Genomic DNA, 21814 nt, shown 5'->3' with positions numbered 1-21814 from the left:
CCACCCCACTTTTTCTAATACAGATAAGGGGCTTCCAGAATGGTCTTCTGTTGTCAGTTATTTACTGGACATGGATTAAGTCAAGGGGCTAGGATAAGCACTTTGGAGACTACAAAGAGGGATACAGGGGATGCAGCCCCCCAGGCAATGCACCCGGAAGATAGTCAATACTCATGAATAACAATGATACAAGATAGCCAGAAGGGTACATATAAATTACTAAGGTACTTCCAGCTAGTGGAACAACTGGGACTGGTTTCTAGTGTGGGATGGAGGGATGTAAAGGAATTGGGGCTGTGGTGTTTAGGCAACCTAGTGTATGTACTGCACCAGGAAAGACATAAATAAGACAGGAAGAGCAAGGCATTCAAGTTGGCTGAAGAGTATGTGAAGCAAGGCTGGAGTGTGATGTTCATTGAGTGCTTACTATGTGCCAAGCACATGTGCTAGAAGGTTTCACATATTTACAGTTCAAGAAAAGCTAGAGGAAATGAGTTTGGAGAGGTAGTCTGGAGTGTGATCACAGAGGATCTTGCAAAGCAAAAAGTTTTCTAAAAAGAAAAGTAGAATTTTACAAAGAAGTCCGGTTCAGCCCACAGCTGCTCCACCTCTTTCTAGGCCTTCTGCATGGTCTCAGGAGGCAGTTCTGCTAGAGAGAACAAAAGACCTTCAGATGACAGAAGGCTCATCCTTATTCTGGAAAGGTACTGGCAAGAAGTCATCTAAAGTCTTGAGGAGACAATTGGGATTCCAGGGACCACTGATAAGGGTAAACTCAGAATTTCTTAACTACTCCTTCCCACCTAGTCTCCAAGGCTTGGAAAGCTTAAACCTGCTCATTGTAAGCCACAAGGTGGAGATGTCTGGCAGAGCAGAACTAAGAGGAAGTCGTTTAGCCAGCCTAAGGTTACCATTAACACTTTGAGCCACTGCCTTGAGCTAATTTTTATGTTTGTTTTTTAAGTTTGGTTGAAATGTCACAAATGGAAAAATTAACTAAAGCGCCTGGGTTAGCCACAAGACTGGACACACCTGGCTGCAAACCCAGCAAAAGAAACTTACTTCATTAGTAGGAGAGGCAGAAAGTGAAATTTACATCTGAAATGTGCCTGCACCAGGAGAAAGTGCTGAGGCCAAAGGCGCTGTCTGTTTTTACAGCTGTGTCAAGTCTTAGTTCTCTACTCTTACCAACACTCAGGAGTGAGGCAAGGGCCCAAGGAAAAATGGTCTCCAACCTCTTCAGCTGCAACTCAGCTCACAAAGGTTTTTAAGAACCAGTTAATGAAATAAAACAAGACCAGATGAGGTGATATAATGAATTTTATTTCCACAGCTAATTTATATGTTTAAATCCCAAATAATGTTTTTTTTTAAGTTAGAACACTCTAAATTATTGATGTGATTTTTGTAACCTCAAATTTAACACTTGCATTTTATACCAGCTCCACTAATGATATATGAGTCTGCCTTGTTTTTCACAATAGTTGGACTCCTAAGAAGCTGATAAAAAGCAAAAAAATTTTTAATAAAAATATCCCCACCAAATAAGATTGCAATTCTAATTTCAAAGGAGTTCTTGATTCAAATTTCTGATTCATTATTAATTCACAAGTGGCTCCACTCAAAGTAATAGCCTCTAAGAATTCTTTGGCATGAAAAAAATCACCACCACATTGATCAGTCTTATAAATTCTACTTTTTATATGAGTTTTCTTAAAGATGTACACCTGGGATGCCAAATTACACAGAGACAGATTTACAAATTACCACCTTCAAATCATTGATTTTTTGAGGCACCCCAACAACTCACATTTTTCAAAGAATAAACTGAAGCACAGAGAAGGAGACTTGGCAGCCAGGGTCAGAACCAGGCCAGACTAGCTTAGCTCCCTACTACTTTCTTCAGCTGTATGTCCCTAACTTTTCTCATTTCTTTAGGTTGTACACACACAGAAGACTAAGAACTCTATACACATAATCACACTTGTAACTTAGAAGTGGTTAAAATACAATTTTCTTGCCTGTATAAAGCGTGTCTGTTTATACAATGAGCTTGGAAAGGGAATGGGGGGAGGGCGGGGGGACCAAGTCAATTGCAATAGAAAAGCAATAATAGTAATTTCCCAACTTCCAAACCTCTGTTATTATTAAATCACCACCTTTATTTATAGTCTTTGTAAATGAACTGGGGCTTGGCATTTCTCTTCATACAGGTGAATTTACAAGTCTGTACTTGGGGAGTATTATGGATCATCTAAAACTTTGCTCTTCAAAGTGTGGTTACCACAACCTCACCCTGCTCCACCTGTGGCAATCATCACCTGAAGCTTTCTAGAAATGTAGACTCTCTGGCTCCACCCCAACCTACTGAATCTGTACTTTAGCAAGATCCTCAGGTGGACTATATAGGCACATTAAAGTGTGACAAACACCAATCTAACACCTTGCTCTATAGGACAACATCATATCTAGAAAAATTCAGAAAGAAAAATGGTTCAATAAAACAGGAGGAAAAATAAAGAGGAAAAACTAATTCCTACAGGACTGCACTGATACACACTTGGACTAGAAACATACAAATCAAGTATCGCCTATCTGATAAGTGGGCTTTGAAACAATTTTAGAGGCTGAAATTCAATTTATTCATCCAACAGTATTTATTCATCCACTATTTACTACATAAGCAAAAAAAACTATGTAGTTAAAACAGGTCTCCTGCCTTTATAAATATGCAGTCAAGTGGAAGCAATGTTTTAAAGTAACAAAGAAGGTTCAAAGTGCTGGAGATTAGGATGGAGATATTTATGGAGGTCCAAAGGAAATTCATGGTGACGGGATAAATAACTGAAAGATTCCTGTAGTTCAAGAGTTAGTAACCTATGGCTCATTAGCTATTCAAATTGTGGACAGTTGTGGCCCACATGACTCTTGCAGCCCAACTGTCCAGCCGAGTTTAGTCAATAGTGACAAGAAACAGGTTAACTAATTAGAAGAACTACTGTTTCATTGCATGGCAGTCGGCCAAGGCTTTGGCTGGCCCAGGGGTGTCACTGGTTATCATTACGTGATGTGATAGTAGCAGCACCACCCTATGTCCACTGGGTGCTGCCACGGAGTTGGATAGTAAGTACCTGAGGGCATATGGAACACTCCGTGGGATTAAGGCTGCTGATACCACTCTGGGTAGCAAAGACATCAGAAAGGCCTGACAGTGAAAAAAATGGAACAAGGAACCAAAGAATACACAAAGACAGCACTCAATGACTCCAAAACAAATGATGATGATGCTGATGGCAACTAAAACTCTGACATATGCTATCCTCTTCTTGGAATGAACAGAAATACCAATGGTCTACTGTCTCAGAGAAAGGCATGTGAATGTCATTGAAGACACCTTTAAGACAAATCTATGTCCACTGTGCTTCCTATATATATATATAGGGCCTCCAAAGACATGAGAATTTAGGAATACCCTCTCAGTAGGCAACCATCATCTCCATGATTTAGCTTCAAAGACCTCAATTTTACACATATAGTAAGCACATGATACCATTAGACAATGACACAGGAGTGTGTGAAAATAATCACAATAAATAAAACGTGGTGACAACCTCCCACTCAACTCCCATGTAGCATGGAAAATTCTCTAAGACATATTGTTGAGTGAAAAAAATTAAATACATATTAGTACACAGAGGATGATTTCATGTATACTCTAATATACAAGGACACCTGGTGGCTCAGTGGTTGAGCATCTGCCTTCGGCTCAGGGCGTGATCCTGAGGTCCTGGAATCAAGTCCCATATCAGGCTCCATAGGAAGCCTGCTTCTTCCTCTGCCTAGGTCTCTGCCTCTCTCTGTGTGTCTCTCATAAATAAATAAAATCTCAAAAAAATTAAGTATACACACACAAAATCAATGCTATATATTTTCTATAGAGAACGTAGAAAAGAGCCTTAAAAGATATACACCAAAGTGGAAACAGTGATTACTTCTTAAAAGGAGGTAACTGGCCAGGAATGAGATTGACGATTAAAGGGATTTCAGTCTTAATTAAAACATTTTGAATTTTAAAAACAAACGTAAAGTAAAAACATCTTAATATAGGGGCACCTGGCTGGTTCAGTCATGGAGTGTGTAACTTGACCTCAGGGTCATAAGTTTGAGCTTTCATATGGGTGTAGACATTACTTTTAAAAAATCTTTTTAAAAAATCTAATATATATATTAAGTTAAAAAGCCAAGATACAAAACTATGTATGGTTAAGCCCATTTGTGTTATGTTACAGAATATACATTTATAATTTGCATTTATATAGGAAACTAGAAGGATACACATCAACTCTTAACAATGGTGACTTTTGGCAGGTTGGAATGAGGAAACACTTGTCTTTACATTAAATGCTTTTCACTGTTTGATTTTTATTCTATGAACATGTATGACTTTTATAATACATATATAAACTCTGTTTATTCTTCAGTCCATAGGGAGAACTTTGTAATGGAAAAAAAAAACAACCCATTTCATGACCCCATCTGATGGTTCTGCTTTAGATGATCCTAAGCTAGGAGGCTTAAGGAGAAAAAACAAGGGGATAAAACAAGGATTACAATCTACTAAAATATGGTCTAGATGCAAAAATACACAAAAGAAGAGATTACTATTTATATAAACAACTGTTTCTAATGCTTTGGTTTCATCTTTCCATTACCATTACATTCTATGTTTTATATGTATACATCCCCCTCTCTCAGGTTAATTATTAAATGTACTAACATACATTTTCAGCAAGTATGTTGCCAAATTTTTCTAGGTTGTTAGTGATCAAGGAGCTTGTTTTTCAGTTCCTGAGGACAGTGCAGGCCCAATGCCAGGGCATTTCCATCAGAACTAATTTAGAGGAGGACTAGTTCAAACATTCAATTGGTGTCAAAGGCATAGTACCCTAAAACTCGATTACTATTTGATTTCTTCCATTCAACAAATCCATCCCTCTTACCACCATTATTTGGGATTAATAATTCCATTTTCAAACACAGGATGTCCTTGGATTGACAAATCATAATAATGTATGCAAACACATAAAGTGTCCATGGTATGTCAGTCTTCATAGAGGCAGAAACAACTCTAACTGAATTACCACCTGACATTAGGCAGCATTACACAGAAATCTAAAAGCAAAGCTATTCTAGAACAGATAAAACATCAACTCAAGTCAAGCAATCCCTCACTGGAGTTTTCCTGGACCATAATCTAACAGTATTTTACTTACCCCCATAACTCTGCCACGCTGCTCAACATCCTCCCACATAAAATGAACTATGATCCGACACATATATTTCCCACTCCGGCCTTCCTGCTTCATTCGGACTAGACACATCCTGGGTGGGAAGAAGACATAAAGAGTAACTAGCTGTTTGTAATTTTTTTTATCACACCTTATAATTATCCTGAAGGTCAGCTCATCTTGGTAATTTCAGTAGAGAACACATAATAAAAAAACTGGAAGTGATCTTGTTAAAAAAAAGAAACTTTCATTGAGGTACAATATAAATACTGTAAAGAACATAAATCTTAAGTGTATAGCTTGATGAATTTTTACATATTATATATATACATATATATATACACACACACACCCACGTAAGCAGCGAGATATTTAGAGATATGTCTATCTCAAGATAGAGATTATTTAGAGCACCTCAGAAGGCACTCTCCTACATGAAAGGAACCCACATTTAGCTATTAGAAGATAAGTAAGACAAAATCGTTCATTTTGCTAAATGAATACAGAAGTCCTATACAAGGGAAGTAATTTGCCCAGCACCACAGAGTAGTCTGTAAAGATGGGTATAGTGCTGTGCTGTCCAACACAGAAGCTACTAGCTACATATGCCTATTGAGCACTTGAAACATGACTAGTTCCAGCTGACACGTGGTATAGGTTTAAGATTTCAAAGATTTAGGGGTGCCTGGGTGGCTGTTGGTTAAGTGTCTGCCTTCAGCTCAGGTCATGATCCTGGGATAGAGCCCCACATCTGGCTCCCTGCTCAGTGGGGGGTATGCTTTTCCCTCTGCCCCTCCCCTTGCTCATGCTCTCTCTCTCTCAAATAAATAAAACATTTAAAAGATTTCAAAGATTTAGTTCAACAAAAAGACAAATACCTCAATTTTTTTATACTGCTTACATGCTGAAATATTATTTCAGATATACTTAGTTAAATAAAACCAATTTTTAAAATTCAGTTCATTATTTTTCACTTTTTTAAAATGGAGCTACTAGAAACTTTTAGTTTAATATATGACTTGCGTTGTTTGTTGGACAGTATCTATCTAGAACACAGATCACAGAAAGTATTCACCTGTGTAATTATCAAATCGTTTCCCCCATTAGAATGTAAGTTCCACTGAGGACAAAGATCAAGTCCGGGCTCTGTTGTTTTTTTTTTTAACCACTATATACCCAGGGCTTAAGTGTAGTGGGTACTTAATATTTACTTGCTAAATAAGTAAGTGAATAAAACACCTCAAAGCTAGTTTAGGGCTTCTTCTCCTATACCACATTGCCTCTAATCAGTCTATAAGGGTCTCTGCTTAAGACCTTCCATAAGAATTCTATTTTTAGGGGATCCCTGGGTGGCTCAGTGGTTTAGAACCTGCCTTCGGCCCAGGGTGTGATCCTGGAGTCCTGGGATCAAGTACTGTGTCGGGCTTCCTGCATGGAGCCTGCTTCTCCCTCTGCCTGTGTCTCTGCCTCTCTCTCTCTCTCTGGCTCTTGTGAATAAATGAATAAAATCTTTAAAAAAAAAAAAAAAGAATTATATTTTATTAATTAGTAAATATGTATTATACTTAATTATAAATAAGAATATAAACCGGGTCATCAACTTTCCAAACGAGTTCCTTATCTCATTCTTAATGAGCTTCCTTATTTCTGTTACCTCTCATTAATTAGTTTTTAAGCAGCTATAATAGGACTACTCACCAAAAAGACAATTCCTGCTATAATTATGTAATATTCTATCTAAACTGACAATTCTGTCTCCATACACAATCCTACCTGTTAAAATCTACAAATTAAAAATAAAATAAAGTAAAATCTACAAATTGAATTTAAATTTTTTAAAAATGTAAAAAAAGAAAATCTACTAGCAATAGTATGATACAATGGAATGATTCCAGCCTGGCCTGCCTCAACATCTCTGGTAACCACTAAGATGGAGAAAAGAAAACATACTTATCAAATCTGCAGATGACAAGAAGTTGGGCAGGAAGACAAATATGCTGGATGACCCAACTATGAGCCAAAAATACTTCAACAGACTGTTTCAATGGGCTGAATCTAATAGAATGAATTTGAACAGGAGTAAATCTAAGGTCCTGTACCTGGGTCTTAAAGAACTGTATGTAGCAGTGCAGGATAGGTGAGTCATGTCCATCTATGTGTGAAAAAGTCTAGGAGGCTTAGGTTGACAATTAACTAACTTCAAAGGAAGTCAAGGTGATGATGAGGCTGCCCCCCAAATTAATTTGATTTTAGATACAGTAACAGAAATATAATATCTTCCATGTGCAACAGTGAAATTTTTGTTCCATTCATCACAGGTCAGATTCTACTTGGAATACTACCCATAGTTTTGAACATCATATTTTAAGAGATAAGATGAAGAGATGAAAGATCAGAAGATAAATTCCCTGAGAAAAATAGGAGAGTTGCTTTAAATATTGTAGAAAAGTGATTAGACTATTTGCCTAAGAATTAGAACCAAAAGGTGAGCCACAGAGGGAGAAAGAATTATTCAACACTGAACATTGAAAAAAATAACTTTCTAACAGGAGAGTTTCTGAAGTTTCAAGTGATGGAAAGAATAAACCCAAGACACAGAGAATCTGCCTACTTCTGAAGGGCAAATAAATCCTTTGTGAGAACTCAGCTATTTGATAGGCCGACTACATGACCACATCCCTTCCAACCATGAGGTTTGCTGATGTTATTTTAATTCTTTTTTTATTTTTTTAAAGATTTTATTCATTCATTCATGAGAGACACAGAGAGAGAAAGGCAGACACAGGCAGAGGGAGAAGCAGGCCCCATGCAGGGAGCCCGAAGCGGGACTCGGTCCTGGGACCCCAGGATCACGCCCCGGGCCGAAGGCAGGCGCCAAACTGCTGAGCCACCCAGGGATCCCCTGATGTTATGATTTTAAATTTGTAACCTCTGAACCCAATTAGTACCTAAGAATTAACACTTTCTAACAATAAAAACAGGTCACGGAAAAAGATCTGGCTACTTTATATGATGTAGGATATATTCCAAAGCAGAAACGAAGTGGGGAAATTTCAATGGTCCCCCTTTTTTTTTTTTTAAGATTTTATTTATTTATTCATAGACACACAGAGAGAGAGGCAGAGACACAGGCAGAGGGAGAAGCAGGCTCCACACAGGGAGCCCGACGTGGGACTCGATCCCAGGTCTCCAGGATCACACCCCAGGCTGCAGGCGGCGCCAAACCACTGCGCCACCGGGGCTGCCCAATAGTCCTTTTTCTTAAGATTTTTCTTAAAGTTAATCAAATCGTTCATGTCAGACTCTCACCTGAAAAGACACGGTGAGTTTTGATGCTTACATGTCGTCAGAGGCCAATTCATCAACAGCAAGTGAGGTAATGGAATTCTTCATTTATTTGAAAATTCTGTAGTTTGTTAATACACCTGCCCTCTGAGGTTTAAAAGGCACAGATTTTCTCAGACCATAAAGTATACATTATGCTATGCTCACCTCAAGTGTAGCTACCATCTGTCACCATAGAACCCTATTACAATACCATTGACTATACTTTTGATGATGTACCTTTGATCTCCATGACTTATTCATTCCTTAAACTAAAGGCCTGTATCTCTCACTCTGTTGCACCCATTTTGCCCATCCCTCACCCTCCCTTCCCTCTGGCAACCATCAGTTTGTTCTGTGTATTTATGAGTCTGTTCTGCTTTTATTCATTTGGGTTTTTGTTTTTTTTTTGGGGGGGGGGTTTTGTATTTTTTTTTAGATTCCATACATTAGTAAAATCATATAGTATTCTTGTTTCTCTTATTTAAAATTTTAGCATCATACACTCCAGGTCCATCCTTGTTGTCAAAATGGCAAGATCTCAACGTTTTTATGGCTGAGTAATATTCTACTGTGTGTGTGTGTGTATATATATATATATACATATCATATATATATTCTTTTTTTTAATATTCTTTATTCATCTATTGATGAACACTTTGGTTGCTTCCATATCGTGGCAATTGTAGATAACACTGCAATAAACACAGAGGTGTGTATATCTTTTCAAATTCATGTTTTCACTTTTGGGTAAATACCCAGTAAAATTACTGGACCATATGGTATCTCTGTTTTTAATTTTTTGAGGAACCTACAGTGTCTGCACCAATTTACATTCCCACCAGCAGTGCGTGAGGGTTCCCTTTTCTCCATATCCTTGCCAATGCTTTTTATTTCTTGTCTTTTTGATTCTAGCCATTCTTACAGATGCAAAGTGGTATCTCACTATAGTTTTGATTTGCGAAGCCCTGATGGTGATGTTCAGCATCTCTCCATGTGTCTGTTGGTCATCTGTGTCTTCTTTGGAAAAATGTCTATTCAGGTCCTCTGTCCATTTTTTATAGGATTATTTATTTGGGAGGAATGTTGAATCATATAAATCCTTTATATATTTTGGACATTAACCCCTTATCAGATATATCATTTGTGAATATCTTCTCCCATTCAGTAGTTTGCCTTTTCATTTTCTTGAAAAAGCTCTATATAAAAGCTTTATCTTCTGGTGTAGTCCAGGTATTCCTACTGTCCACACTTTATAATTGAGGAAACTGAGTCGTAGAGAAGTAACTTGCCTAGAGTTACAAACCTAGTAAAGGGTAAGATCTGAACCCTGATCATCTGATCCCAGAGTTATACTGTTTTTCTGCTTCCTGTAATGACTAGTACAAATCTTACAGAATCCATTTACTCTGCTTTCCATTTAATCTTCACAAGAGTAATAACAGTTTCAAAACTAGCATCACATTAGAAAAAGCATATCATAAGGGGAAAGACTGGCTAACTTGAGGCAAGCATACCTACAACAACCAAAAGTAACTGCTGGCCACCTTACAGGAAAGAAAAAACTAAAAATATATTGAAAACAAACACACAAAAAATAGCACAGCAACTGAGACTTAATAGTGAGGAGAACACACTCAGCACAACTCAAAAAAGATAGCCTGGCAAAGTGTAACTAAGAGTTATCAGAACCTCCTGAATCATCCAGAAAAGCTTAAAGTACATTGGCAGGTGAAAAGAAAATGAATGAAACAAGTTCAAAATGGTAAACAAAAGCAAAAAAGATCTGAAGATCCCAGTACCCACTACGAAACAAACCCAACTGTCAACAATCATGTGTGAGTCACTAAGTAAACTATATTCCACAACAATTGAGAACACTAGGTTTATATAACAGAATGGGATAGCTCTACTTCAATTTACATTATGGATGCATTCCTCATAATAAATGTTTAAGTGTTGAGAAGTCAGTTACATTTTACTACTGATTTATCATTTCAGAGCTCTGTCCTGGGAGAAATGGTGGAGGGAAAGGGGCGATATTTTCCTGCTAAAACGTAATAAGAACTGCCTTTATGAATGCAAAGTAAACTTTAAAAAGAAATAATCTTCCACTCAAACCTAAAGCTGCCCTAAAAATAGACTATTTTTTTAAATATTTTTACAGGGGTACCTCCATAGCTCAGGGATTGAGTGTCTGCCTTTGGCTCAGGTTGTGATCCTTGGGTCCTGGGATCAAGTCCCACATCGGGCTTTCCGCAAGAAACCTGCTTCTCCCTCTGCCTATGTTCTCCTCTCTGTGTCTCTCATGAATAAATAAAATCTTTAAAATTAAAAAAAAAAATTAAAAAATAAAATTTTTTTTACAAAGAAAGAACCTAGCAATAAAAATATTCTTGTATTAATTAATGAAATTAATCATTCCTTTAACAAGTATTGACTAAGCACCTACTCTGAGTATAGACTTAAGTCTGTATGTAAACTACTGTTTAGGAGCAATTCCAGTTACCCCTCCCAAGTTTGATGATGTTCTTAAACCCACAATTTATTATTGAGGTTTTAAGCTTCACAGTACTATCCTTGTGTCTCAGTGATTCCAGTGGCTCATAAATAATACTGATCTTCTTTACATATAAGGAAAGCAAATAACCCAGCTAGCAAAGTAAAGAAAAAAAAAGGAGTGGTCAAGCCCTAGCCTTGGCTCCCAACTATCACTAAAAGGAAAGCACAGAGGTGGGGGAAAAGGGAAAAATACTCACTCACTAGGAGTCTCAATAAACAAAGGGCTAAATATAAATTTTACCGTATGGCAAATAATAATAGTGATTACTGCCGTTTATGACATCCTCCAGTAACAGACTCGTCACTTGAAAATGCATTTGCATTCACTCTCTCTTTCATCAACTATAACTGTTCCCATTTCACAAAAACAAAAACAAAACAAAAAAAACCCTGATGCTATGAGGAAAGAAGAGAAGGAAGTAAAGAGGCTTCGTCCTCTAGGCTTATAAAAATGTTGCAGTGTTTCCCCATCTTAAAATAAAAAATGTTTCCTCTCCATCTTGTTTCTCCCTTTAGTGACCACCTTTCTTAATCACCAGGAAAGCCTTAAAATGTAGTTCATAATTACTTTAAAAACCTAAGTTGCCCAATGGAAAAGAGCAGAGCTGGAATGAAGCCTGAACTCCCTCTTTCCCCTAAGGCTTAATATCTCCCTGGGCAGTGTCAGTATCAGCATGTTCCCCCATTCTGTGACAGCTAGAGCCTCTTCCTCCTACATCAGACAAGGAGGAAGACAGGAACACTGCCTGCAGAGTTCAAAGGAACAAGAGTCCTAACCATGCTTTCCTCCTCTCTGCCTAAATCTGGGAGGGAAAAATTCTTGTTATTTTTGACGCTGACCTCCTGCCATGTATTGGCAGTTCTGAGTATCCTGTCCCGCTTGTTCTGTTTGGGCCTTCTGACAATGCCAGTTGTGTTTTGGCCTTGTTTCTCCCTAATGGTAGTTTATAAAGCTGCTCAGAGAGGATCTGATTTTGACTTCAATGAAAACTAGTGGGCATTTAAGGTAGGTCTGTCACTCCGGCTGCTATGAAGGAATCCCAAAAGGGGCTTTCACGTAGCTTGTTTCCCTTACTCTGCCACCAGCTGAGGCCAAGGAAGCAGAGTCTACATGCCCACACTCAAGTCTCAGCAGTGTGCTAATGAATAAGTTTATTTATTTGTAAGCTGGCATGCCTACCCTTTCCTGGGGCTGTGTACATGGCTATCTCCACTTAGTTTCCTAAACTCCCTCCCCATGAAGCCTAACCTTTATGTGCGGAATGTGGGGGCCACAGGACAGTCTGTGGACAGACAAGTGGGGTGAAGCACTTCCTGAAGCCATCTCACCTGACAGTGAGCCTCCTCTAAGAACTACACCTGGCCCCTGTGGCCCGCCTGTCAGATCCACTATAGAGAACAAGCTCCTGGGTAGCATGTACCAGTACTTTTAGGTTATGCAATGTTGATAAAATGATGCTGCATAGGCCTTTGGTTTGTCCAAAAAGCTACATGCGTGAATGAACAGAGTGACTGGATGGGGGAGAGAGAGAAAGGATGTGTACATGGCCAGGGCTTACCATATATAGCAGGTCTGGAGCTGCTGGAATCCAGCGAGAGCTTGAAAGCCCTACAGCTACATCAAAACTGCTGTGGCGGTTCTAAAGAGCCTCTTGCAAAGGCCAGGAGAATCTGCCAGGGTGTCCTCTGGCTGGACTGAGACTGGGACCAGTCTGTTTTCCAACCCCTTCCTACCTGCACAAGTTACTTCCTTCTCTACTTTCCCAGAGGCTTCTTCCCCCAGACTTACAAAAATGTTCGTGTTTCCCCCTCTTAAAAAAAAAAAAAGAAAAAAAAAAAAGTTTCCCCTCTGTCCTGTTTCTCCCTCTAGTGATCATCTTTCTTAATCACTTGGAATGTCTTAAAAAGTAGTTTATAATTACCTCTTATCCTCCTAAAAACTCCTTAACACCCCATGTGCTCTGGTTTTAGACCCCAGAAGGCCAGTGCAACTGCTTCCTTTGACCATCTCCAGGCAGTCCCCCTTCCCCTTGTGCTTCCATAAGATCTGCATGTCTGCTATACATAGCACTTACCACCCTCTACTGTTTTCAGGTCTACTTACTTGTTGCCTCTCCCAGAACATAGACAGTTCCATATAGTTGATGATCAGTGCTATGCTGTTCATATTCATGGGAAGAAACCCCCATCCCCATGACCACCAAAAGGAGACACTCGAAGTACTGCAGAAGGAACAGTTAGCTTTGAATTTGAGTCTGAGTCTCAGATCTTCCATTACAGATGAAGAGGCCTGTGACAAATTCCTTAAAATCATCAAAATCATCTCCCCAATTGTAAAATGAGGGGGTTGAACTAGATGTGTTTTATTTTTTATCTTTTTAAAAATATTTATTTATTTACTTGAGAGAGAGAGGGAGAGAGAGAACAGGGGGGAGGGGCAGAGAGCGAGGGAAACAGACTCCCAAGCTGACTCCAAGCTAAGTGTAGAGCCAGATGCAGGGCTCAATCTCATGATCCTGAGATCGTGACCTGAGCTGAAATCTAGAGTCAGTCACTGAACCAGCTGAGCCACCCAGGCGTCTCTAGATCTGTTGTTTTTAAGCTGTGGTCTGAGTTTCCACAGAATTATGTAAGGGTCCCTTACCAGTGGGCACATTGTAAAGATCTGAAGTGAGGTCATTCCCACTTCCTCAACCCAAGTAGCAATTCTTTATCTATTCATACATGGTAACTGAACATAAAATTTCATTTTTAAAAAAGATTTTATTTATTTATTTGACAAAGAGAGAGGGCACAAGCAAGAGGAGCAGCAGATGTAAGCAGAGGGAAAAGCAGGCTCCCTGCTGAGCAGAGTGCCTCAACATTGGGGTCCAATCTCAGGACCCTGGGATTATGACCTAAACTGAAGGCAGACACTCAACCAACTGAGCCAACCAGGCACCCCTAAAATTTCATTTTTAAAAAGGGCTCAGCTGGTAAAAAGATTAAACCACTAGACCCCTACACCTGCAATGCTTTACATTTAAATCATCTCTACACACAATGTAGCCTTCAAACCCAAAACCCCGAGATCAAGAGTCACATGCTCCACAGATCAGACCAGCCGGAGCCTCTACAATTTACAGATTTATGTTTAAGAATAAGCAGGTACTTCAAATAATAAATAGCATTAATAAATGTTTATTTTAAAAGTAAATTAATTCAATAATATTAGTATTAATAAGCAATTATTACTTTGGTAGTTTTAATTACCAATGAGGAAAGCAACTTAATACTTTGAGCTACCCAGACTTATACTTTGAATTTCCTCTCCACCATGTACTAACTAGTTGTTTGGGCAAGTTCTCTGACTTCTCTAAGCTGCTGATTCCTCATATGTGAAATAAAAATAAAGTAGCTGTAAGAATGTGTGAGAAAATATATGCAAAATAAATAAAAGAAAATATAGTAAAAGGCTTAGTAATTATTATATTTATGATACACCTGGCTTTAAAATAATTTTTAAAAATACAAACTGCAGGGGCACCTGGCTGGCTCAGTCCATGTTGCATGTGACTCTTGATCTCTGGGTTGTAAGTTCAACCCCCATATTGGGTATATAGATTATTTAAAAATGAAATTAAATAAATAAATAAACAAAATAAAAATTAAATAAATAAAATTAAATTTAAAAATACAAACTGCAATTTACTCTCTGCATTCCATCTCCATCATAGGCATATTCTAATTTTATTTATCCAATTCCGTTTTCTAAAATTAACTTCTGCATCTAGAAGGTATTAGTATTCCATGACTACAAGAGAAGTCTCTAACAAATCTATTAAAGCCAACATAAATTCCAGCTACATACATGTAACCACCAGAGAAACTTAAGTAGGAGCAAAGCTCCGTCATTCTCACCCAACCAAAAGACAACACCAGGACCTTTCCAAATGCTGTGGGGCCCAAGTCAAACCTGGAGCTATCAGTTACTTAATGAACAATTATTGATACAAACTAAGAGTAAGACATGGAACTGAGGAAAGTAATACCCCATTCTCAAATCTTTCTGAAAAGATAATAAAAGTAATTCTTGCTCTCAATAAATACACCATCCACAAAGAAGACTGATACAATAAAACATAATAATGTTTGTATGACCAAGGTGTCTAAAATTCTAAGAGAACATAGAAGAGGAACTAACTCTTGCCCTCAAAGGGTAGGGAAGGCTTCAAAGAAAAATAATATCTGAGTTGGATACTGAATGAAAAACAGGAGTTTGTCAGGTGGAGAGGAGGAAGAAGGGCTTTCAGGACAGAAGAAAACTTTGTACAGAAGACTTGATATTTCTATTATTTAATATTGTATTATCTTGCAGAGGAGAAAGTGGTGATGATAGTGGTACCTACAATAGCACCATACGAGACTAGCAGAGGTGGCATATTTAGTGGGGTATGAATGCCATGCTAAGAAACATACTTTGTCCCGAGAATAATGGAGAATAATTAAGGAGTGTGTGTGTGTGTGTGTGTGTGTGTGTGTGCTGATTCAATTTGTATTGAGAAGACCAATGGCATATGAAGATGGAAATTGGAGGCCCAAGACCAGTTTCCAGGTACTGCTGCTTATAACCCAGTAAAATCAATTAAATGGGTAACATCTTAAATTTTTAATAAAGTGAATTCAAATGGAATGGAAAATATCAGATTATCTGACATTGGTAGGGATAAGTTTTTCAAAACTGTAGTATCAGATATGTGTGAGTTCTGGGTTGCAAAGTATAATTTATTTTTTACTGTGGGTCATGGTAAAAAAAAGTTTGAGACCAGATAAAAGGGTTTCTGATGTGGACGCCTGAATGTATTGCAGTGCCATTGTCCAGGACAGGGAACAGAGGAGGAGGCCTGCCTTTATTAAGTCCACATTTGGATTCAGGGAAGCCAGACAGCAACCTTTCTTAACAATTTTTCAGCAACCACAGTCAAAACTAATCTTGTTCAGCAAAGACAAAGGACACATGGTCATTGCAGCTGCAGGCTCACATGAATACACAACTGATAAGGGCCCTCTAGAAACTGGAACTACCCAGAAAAACTTGAGAACTGGTGAAAGCAGACAAGATAAGGGAATCATCAACACCTCCCCCAGGGAACTAAAAGGATGTGAGAAATCCTGTCCCCATTCTAAGAGCCAATAGGGAGCAATCACCCTTGGGAACCCAAGCAAGCTTTCTGCAAAGTCCACTGCCAGGGTATTCTGTTTATTAGGGGTTATTTTTTTTCTTGAGGGGTGAGGAGGATTCTTTTATAACTGCTTTCTAAGCCTTTCTACTTCTCCCTCATACTACCACCTACAGGAGTTATTTCAACCCTACACATCTCTAGCAAGTCGACTTAGTCCCGTAATACTGGATTTGGCTACCCCGCAGTTATCCTCCTGGAGTGTCAGGCTAAGAGAAGAAGGCAGGAAGAACATAGCTTCTCCATAGATTTGGAGTGGATCCATTACTCCTAATACCCCTATTGCTTAGAAGAGAAAGTTTCCCCAATTCTTGGAGGATGACAGCACAGTTGGGCACCAAACCGCATTTATGGCAACCCTGACCATTAAATTCCTCCATAAACCTGCTTTAGACACTTCAGACAAGTGGCTGTCCTCAAATACTCCATGTCCTTGCACATATGTTCTGTCTTTTGCTCCTGATATTCCCTCAACCTAGAATGCCCTCCTTTTCTCTGACAGAAATTCTACTCATCCTTCATGGTACATCTCAATGTCACTTCTACCACAGAGCCACTCTTTATCCAATACTCTTCTCCATGCCCCCAACACCAAATTTGGTTTTAGTCATACCTATAGTATCTGTTTGTACCCTGGGCACAGCACTTCTTTCACTGTCATCCATTACAGGCAATTGTACTTTCAGCCTGGTATTTGCTAGATTAAGTTTCTTAAGGTGCACCCCATGTCAAACCCTTCTCTCCAAAGCCCCACAGTCCTTAACTACAGTGAGTTCTCAATAAGAATTTGCTGGTTCAGGGGATCCCTGGGTGGCACAGCGGTTTGGCGCCTGCCTTTGGCCCAGGGCGCGATCCTGGAGACCCGGGATCGAATCCCACGTCGGGCTCCCGGTGCATGGAGCCTGCTTCTCCCTCTACCTGTGTCTCTGCTTCTCTCTATCTCTCGCTGACTATCATAAACAAATAAATAAATAAATAAATAAAAATCTAAAAAGAATTTGCTGGTTCAAACTGAAAAGCTATTGATTCATTCCACCAAAGCCTGCAGATCATAACAACTAAAGAGGAATTGGGGGGGGGGGGGGGGAGACCAAGTGTAGATCTGAAGCAGACAGCCTCCCTCCCCCTACTTAACTGGTAGCAGTACTCCCCACTCCTCTGAGAAATTAAAACCAACCTCAGCAAGGAAGGCACAGCAGGCATGTTTGGAAATGGTGTCTATCTTGAAAGAACTATAAGTAGTTTCAAGGTTCTCTTGCCCACTATTACTCAGGGATTGACCTTGGGATGTGGTCACAAGGATTATATATTTTATTTTGCCATCCACTCCCTCTAACACTCTGATACCTCTAGCTATATGGGTAATAAAGAGTCTTTCATACAAACTCTGAATATTATCTTTGAGCTCCTCTGGGAACAGCCTAGCCTCCTCTCAACCCTCCCACCTTTCCAGTGAGTAATTCTGCAGTGCCACCTCTGCAGTCCTCTCCTTTTGAAAAAGTGGTTTTCCTCTCAGTATATCCAGCTTCCCTCCCTAAACCTTTTCTTAACCTTCACCATTCAGAAAAAAGGTAGCCTGCCTTCTCAGCTGCCTAAAAGACACGGTACATTTCAAAGAATAGACAGAACTAGTAAAGGTTTTGATAGTTGTGGCTTCCTCTGTGATCCCAAAGGCACTACTTACTCAGATTTATTAGAGAATTTAGCCATTTTGACTTATCACTATTGTAAATGTCTTATCTCCCTCATTAGACTGTGAGCTTCTTGAGAACCACTGTTAGCTCCCAGCAAACTGCCCAGGACATAGTGTGCACTCAAGGAAGTACCCGCTTAGACAAAATAACATAAAATAAGTTGCCATCTTATGCCCCTTAGCCAATCTCAGTGTCTATGAGAGTTCAGAAGGAGAAATATTTCAGAGGTGATCAAAACCAAAAAGTCTTTATATAGTAGTCTGTCCTGTGATGCAAAGCTCAGCTGAAGGCAGTCTCAAACAAGGGTCCTTTTGACAGAGCAACCATTCCCCACGTTCCTCAGATACTCACTATGGTCAAAGTAGTAAACTTAGTTCTCTAGAATTTACTTTCCCGAGATCTGGCAGTTCAATAAATGCATTCCCCAGCCCCCACTTCAATGTCTCTCCTATATCCTTCTAACCTTTAATACTGTGTGTAACATTAGATGAAAAATTGATTTTTTTTTTGGCTACTTAATTTGCAGCTGAAGAAAAAATATACTGTTTAAGGTGTTAAATATTTTTACATGCAACAAACCTGGCATGAATCTAACCTGTATGCACATTTTAGAGGTACAGGCGTAAATGTCAGTGCTGTAATTTGTTATAGGTTTCTGATGACCAGCAATGAAAATGACCACGGATTCTCACAATTCAAACCACTTTTACGTAAATGTGAACTTTCCTAAAACAGCCAAGGGAGAGAACTTTCCATCTGAGCTCAGAGAGTCTCTTAGAGATACTGATAGCATTGTTCACTAGGTTAGGTGTTCTTTGAGAAAAGCCTACAAATACTAGTTTCTTTCTGGGACTATGCTTTGACCTTTAATAAAAATGTGCTTTAAGACACTAGTTATTAAAATGAAAGGAACAGTTTTTAATGCCTAAACAACTGCCATTTTACATAATCAGCCCTGCTGAAGGCTATACCTTACAAGTCAGCAGTATTAAAAAAAAAAAAAAACATTTGGTGACTTCATTTAAATTGCTCACTTACCAGACATGAAGTAGAGTTATAAGAAACCATGAATTGAATGTATCAGGCATCTGACATCCTAGAAAATAACAATAAAGTATAAATATGTGAGGGTTTAGAGAAGGAATACTGACTATATATTAAATATTGGTAGGAGTCTATTCAACTCAAATATTTGGCAGTTACAGTGCTCTCTGATTATGCGACCATGAGAGGGCCAGAGGAACCACAGGACAAAATGACAGACTGAAAGAGCATTGAATACAGTCAGAATGCATAATCCTCACTTTAATCCTGAAGAAAGGTATTGAATGCCTTCCAGTTACAGCCCTGGTACCACTTTGCTGTGTGGCCTTCGGCATATCGCTTTTCTTCTCAGATGCTTGGTTTTCTCACTTTGTATAATGTGGCCTAGATGATCTGTATGGTTCCTTCCAACTCACATGCTATTTTCCCTTTCTGGTTTCAAATTCATCTGGAAAGGTAGGCAGATACTACTTTACCTACCCCACTTAAGTATAGGTGTCTTTCACTGGAACTCTACTGAGAAGTCTAAGTTCTAGTTTCTTTTTCCCGCCTTCCTTCTTTAAGGCAACTCAAGTGTACTATGAACATGAGTATGCTGAATGATTCACCCAAAATAAATGACCAAGAGAAAAAATGGGGGCTCTAGGAAGCTGCAGATGAATAAGAAAGCATATTACATCTAATGAAAGGCCATTCATCTCCCCCCAAGAATGACAAAACCTTAAGATATTAAAACTCAGGTCAATGCTTAGACATCCATATCTCCCAATTCTCAGATGGCTACAAAATGCCTCTGGCTAGACGAGGGCCCCCCCACTGAATTTACCCTTCTATCACATAACAGAAAGAAAAGCTGGTGCAAGAGGACAAAGAAAAGTGACTATCAGTGATCAATTTGGGCCCTTTGGGTAGAATCTGTCCTACCCTGCAGTAAACAATGAAATATACAATGTATTAAATGATGACAAACTGGGGCCACTAGGAGAGAAACACAGAGCAGAACCTCTGTGAAGAAGAACACTAACATCACCAATAATAATAAAGAACTCTAATTCCTTGAGGGCTTACTTTGTGTGAGACACTGTAACTGATGCTTACATGCATGAGCTCAATGAATCCTACCAACAGGCCTATGAGGTGGGTATTAATAATAACCTCAATGACAGGTGAGAAAATGGGACTCTCAGAGAGATCACGACAATTGCCCAAGCTCACACAGCTATAAAATGAAACATCTAGAATCAAATTCAGATCTGCTTGCTCCTAGGCACTTCAGTCTTAATCACTAACTGCTTCTCTAATACTAATATATCAGAAACTAACATTCTCTAAGGACCCATATTTCCTGCCAGGTCCACTGCTAGTCACATCAATACATTATCTCACTTAGTCCTCACTTTAACCCCGAAGGGAGGCATTATAATCCTCAGTTTAGAGATGAGGAAACAGGCTCAAAAAGGCTAAGTAACTTGAGGGCAGCCACAATATAACAAGCTAGTGGTTGGGCTGGAGTTTAAGTCCAGGTCTGTCACAAAATGACACCAAAATACTCTGGTGAGCTTACTGGGAGGTGCCCAGCAGTTGTCAAGTGGACTTCCTCTTGGAACCCAGCAGGAGGGAGGTGAAGGCTGGCCTGGCCAACCATACAGCTATTAAGACACATGCCATCTGAGAGTGGGCCAACCACTCTCCACCTAGAACAAGAATAGCCATGAGAAACTCTCAAGCCCAGATCTGAAGTTGGGTCTTTTTTGGATGCTAGAACAAAACATTAAAAAGAAAAGTTTTCTTGGAAGTCTGTCTTTCAATCTGGAAAATGAAAATTGGCTGCTTCTAAAGGACAATCTGTTCAATTGCTACCTCTACATCAAAGCTTCTCAGCAGCCTCCAGGAGCCTTTCCAATTTTCTCCGAGAGGGAATCAATTCTTGGGCTGGAAAGCACAGACAGACAGACAGGCCAGCAGTTGGACCTGGGTCACAATTTTCCATTCTGGGGGTCGGCTCAGGGCTAACGATGGGAAAAGAACTGGCATTTTGATTCCCTGTACCCACTGGGATCAGAACAGAAACCCACAGAGTGAAGGCCTAAGAAACAAGACCACTGAATGTCTGACCATGAGCATTGCAAAAACACAGCAGATCTTTAGCTCAATGAACCGTGTTTAAACACTTCTAAGTTAAAATCCATTATTGTCTTTTGTCAAGATCACACTCTTGTACCAATACATGCTCAGTGCATTATTTTCTGAGGCTAGGTACTTTCATTGGATAAAAATTAAGTAATTCATCACTGTTATGGAGCGGTAGTATCAATACAGTTGTTTGTTTAATACAGGCTCTAGGGATCCCTGGGTGGCGCAGCGGTTTGGCGCCTGCCTTTGGCTCAGGGCGCGATCCTGGAGACCCGGGATCGAATCCCACATCAGGCTCCCGGTGCATGGAGCCTGCTTCTCCCTCCGCCTGTGTCTCTGCCTCTCTCTCTCTCTCTCTCTCTGTGACTATCATAAATAAAAAAATAAAAAATAAAAAAAAATACAGGCTCTGGGGTCAGACTTTTTGATTCAAAATCTTGACTGTTATCTCTTACTTGCTAAGTGACTCTAGGTAAAATTATTTAGCTTTCTCAGTGCCTCAGCTGTCTTCTCTGTAAAAATGGGGAGAGTAAGAGAACCTACCTTATAG

General features: G+C 39.2%; 1 protein-coding gene across 2 annotated transcripts in view; it reads right to left on the bottom strand.

Moving 5' to 3' along the window:
- LOC121478036 (ubiquinol-cytochrome-c reductase complex assembly factor 1) overlaps positions 1 to 21814 on the bottom strand; it is a 98642-nt gene that overhangs the window by 37827 nt on the left and 39001 nt on the right. For both annotated transcript variants that reach the window (XM_041732766.1, XM_041732765.1), the window contains 2 exons: positions 19126 to 19183; positions 5274 to 5382 (listed from right to left, as the gene is read on the bottom strand). In XM_041732766.1, coding sequence (XP_041588700.1) covers positions 5274 to 5382; positions 19126 to 19183 — 167 coding nt within the window. The remainder of the gene's footprint in view (positions 1 to 5273; positions 5383 to 19125; positions 19184 to 21814) is intronic.

This window comes from Vulpes lagopus, chromosome 18 (genome assembly GCF_018345385.1).
Source record: "Vulpes lagopus strain Blue_001 chromosome 18, ASM1834538v1, whole genome shotgun sequence".
Taxonomy (NCBI): Eukaryota; Metazoa; Chordata; class Mammalia; order Carnivora; family Canidae; genus Vulpes; species Vulpes lagopus.
Note: the sequence above shows the minus strand (reverse complement) of the source record. Positions and strands in the feature narration are given on the sequence as shown.